Below are 3,268 nucleotides of genomic sequence, written 5' to 3'. Positions count from 1 at the left end.
TTTTTTGTTTGGGGGTTTTTTGTTTCTTTTTTTTTTAATAAAATGAGGTATACTACTAAGAAAAATTTGTTTTCCTCCATCAGTGGCAGATCTGAATGCAGAGTCACTGCTTTCTAGTGATGTCTGCTAAGAGAGCTGCCCTTTGTTCAAATTGTGGGTCAGAGACTTGGGGCTTTGTGTCCTGGTTTCTGTTTACCAGGCAGCAGCCTCTGAAATACTCCTGAATTCCAGTGTCTAACTGCAAACTAGGGCTCTGTTTCAGGAACAAAATATTAACAAATCACACAGCAAACCTTGCAGCAAATTCATTGCATTATGGAAAACAGTTTATTACCTGTGGCATAACGAGACTTGATTATTTATACATTCAGTAAGCAAACAGTACAAATGTAGTTTTCTGCAATTAATTTTCAGATAGATGTTCACAAATAAATACTCTGATACAAGCAGGCAGTACAGCAAAGGTGCATTCTGTTGGCCAGGTATATCAGGGGAGAGGTGGGTGCGTTTGCTCAGTACAGAGCAGGCAAGGGGTGCTTTGAAACCCCAAAGTCAGTCCTGTCAACAAAGAAGATGAATAAGAAATAGAAAGAGAAGTGTGCAAGATTTCACACATGGAAATTAACTGTTTTCTTACTGTTCCAGTGGCAGATTTAGCTCCACTGTTCTGCTTAGACTTTGTTTGGATTGAAACAAGTATCCCTGGGGAGCTGGTGAAAAACCTCCCTGATCTTCTAAGACAAGATGAAATGCTCACAGCTGACTCAGAGGAAGGAGGGAAAGCAAGTAAAACAGAGGAATGGCATTCACAGGTTTTAGGTCTACATCTGATGGCAGTGAATTCTGAGGAAGGTAAAATAATAAACTGTGTTTGTGATAGGAGGGGGAATGTGACTGTGTTTGAGGGGGTCCCAGGATGAGGGAAGAGATGAGAATTTTGACTCCATTTTTCAGAAGGCTGATTTATTATATTATGATATATATTATATTATGATATATATTATATTAAAAATGCTGTACTAAAACTATACTAAAAGAATAGAGAGAAAGGATTCATCAGAAGGCTGGAAAGGAATAGAAATGAATTCATAACAAAAGCTGGTGACTCTCAGAGAGTCGATGCAGCTGGACTATGGTTGGTTATTAAGTAGAAACAATTCATGTGAGACCAATCAAAGATGCACTTGTTGGTAAACAACTTCCAGACTACATTCTACAGTCATCAGGTATTTATTGCTTATATTTTCTTTCTGAGGTTTCTCAGCTAGAATTAGAGAAAAATCCTAGCAAAGGATTTTCATAAAAATGTCATAGTAACAGGTGAAACTTACTTTAAGGCACCATTTCCTTCAAGCTGAAATAACTCTGCTCTTTTGCATATTTCTGCAAGTTATACACGAATACACAGAGCAGCAGCCTCTGGCTTTCTCTTACCACAGCAGAGTCAGCATCCTAGTCCACTCAGTGATCCAATTCTGTCTAGTTTGACACCAAAACAGCCCCTGGAGAGGCCCTTTTTCCTTCTGCCTTGGTATCTCCGGGATGAGCTCAGGAGGTCGCTGAGGAATCTGCGGATGGCAGCGTCCCCCCTGGGGATGCTCCTGGGCTGCTCCCTGGTGCTTTGGGTCCACTGCAGTTCAGTGTCTTGCTGGTCAAAGCCACCTGCTGGCATCAGGTCATCCTGCTCATGGTCCCACTCTTCTGAGGCTGGGGGATGCTCCAGGTCCTCATCTAACAATTTGGATAGACTCTGGAAAAAGGGAAGAGCAGAAGGTGGAAAGGGAAGGGATGAGAAGGAGGGGTTTGGGGAACTCTCATTAGTTCCATATCAGCTATACTCAGTGCTAAGTTTGAGGACATATTTCTGACCTGCCAGACTGGCAGTTAAGTATTTCCTGGAACTGGGCATACAGATAAATTATGAAAAATTTGAAAAAGGCCTGATAAAGTGTGAATAAGGAAATGGAAAGATATCTAAGAGAATTAATGCAATGGCAGGAGACATGCTGAAATTGGTTCTGAAGGATTATGTTATACATTTCTTTGCACAGTGAGAGGTTACTTCATATATGGCAATGCCAGCTCCCTAGTGCAGTAACTGAAGTGTTTTTCTTAATGACTTGGAGTTCCTGCACAAACAAACACACATTGGTTCACATACACTCTTTTTCTTGTATTCTACACCTGGTAGTCACAAGCAGGGGCTGCACTGCTGCACAACTGAGCCGAGGAGGAGATCCTGCAGGCTTAACCCCTTCATTCCTTTTTCAGCTAAAACCAGGGGCTTCAGGGGAGCACATGCAGGTGACTGCTCTGGGGCTTTAGATTCCAAAATAATTTCTTTACTCCAAAAGCTTATTGCTACAGTCAGTCACAGGATGACCCTGAATGTACAATCCCCTAACTGAATCCACAGGGAAAAAAAAACCCAAACATTTTCCTTTCAATTGCCTCATGTGATTAGAAATTCAAATCCAGTGATCAATGACTTTAATTTCCTCTCTTTAATAACTTTGTATCTGCCCATCTCAGCGTTCCTGCTGTCATGATATCTCTTTAAGATGGGGCTGGAAGAAACAGAGCTCATCTGGTGTGTCCAATTCCTAAAGAAGCATCAGCTTCTTTCAGCTCTGTTGAGCAGTCAGTCACTTACCTGAAAGCTGGAAATGGATCTGGCCCCTGCCTGGTTTTGACTGACAATAAGCAGCAGAAGGAATCCAGGGCAAAAAAGAAGTTTCAGATTCATGTTTGGTGTCTGATTCCTCTTCCCCTAAGTCTCTCCAGTTCAGTGTTGCTCTGTGTCTCCAGCTATCAGCATTTATATCTTCCTCCAACCCCTCCCAAATCTACCTTTTGAGTTCCTGCTAGTGCAAGGATTGGTTTGAGGGTTTGATCTGTTTTCATCCACCCAGGAGGAGGAGGAGGAAGACAAGGAGGAGGGAAGAAATAGTTCTCTTTTCTGGTGGTGACTTAAAGGAGCATTTTCCACTTAGGCAATGCAGCATCATTCTGCTGTCTTGGTGCTGCTGATGTAAGGAGTGAGCACAGCTCAGTGCTCCCTGGGCTGACTGCTAACCCTTTCCTTTTCATCCAAAGAAAAACAACTCTGAGAGAGCTATGGAGTGAGAAAGGAAGTGAATCCCCAACACATTCACCTGGCTCCTCTGTCACTGTGAACTCCATACTGGAGGGATGGGCTAAGAAAACATCTGTGTGAGAACTGAGTGTTGTTACACAATAATGCCATCATAACATAATAATATAACTT

The 3,268-nt window shown here is 42.2% G+C and overlaps 1 protein-coding gene across 1 annotated transcript; it reads right to left on the bottom strand.

Annotated features, from left to right (window-relative positions):
* Positions 1-1,061: 1,061 nt before the first annotated feature.
* LOC119710590 (C-type natriuretic peptide 1-like) lies at positions 1,062-2,844 on the bottom strand. Its single transcript, XM_038159859.1, has 2 exons — positions 2,654-2,844; positions 1,062-1,750 (listed from the first exon to the last, which is right to left on the bottom strand). The coding sequence occupies exons 1-2, from the start codon at positions 2,744-2,746 to the stop codon at positions 1,445-1,447; spliced, it is 399 nt and encodes a 132-aa protein (XP_038015787.1). The 5' UTR covers positions 2,747-2,844; the 3' UTR covers positions 1,062-1,444.
* Positions 2,845-3,268: the final 424 nt, after the last annotated feature.

The sequence above is a fragment of the Motacilla alba genome, chromosome 21 (assembly GCF_015832195.1).
Source record: "Motacilla alba alba isolate MOTALB_02 chromosome 21, Motacilla_alba_V1.0_pri, whole genome shotgun sequence".
Classification (NCBI taxonomy): domain Eukaryota; kingdom Metazoa; phylum Chordata; class Aves; order Passeriformes; family Motacillidae; genus Motacilla; species Motacilla alba.
Note: the sequence above shows the minus strand (reverse complement) of the source record. Positions and strands in the feature narration are given on the sequence as shown.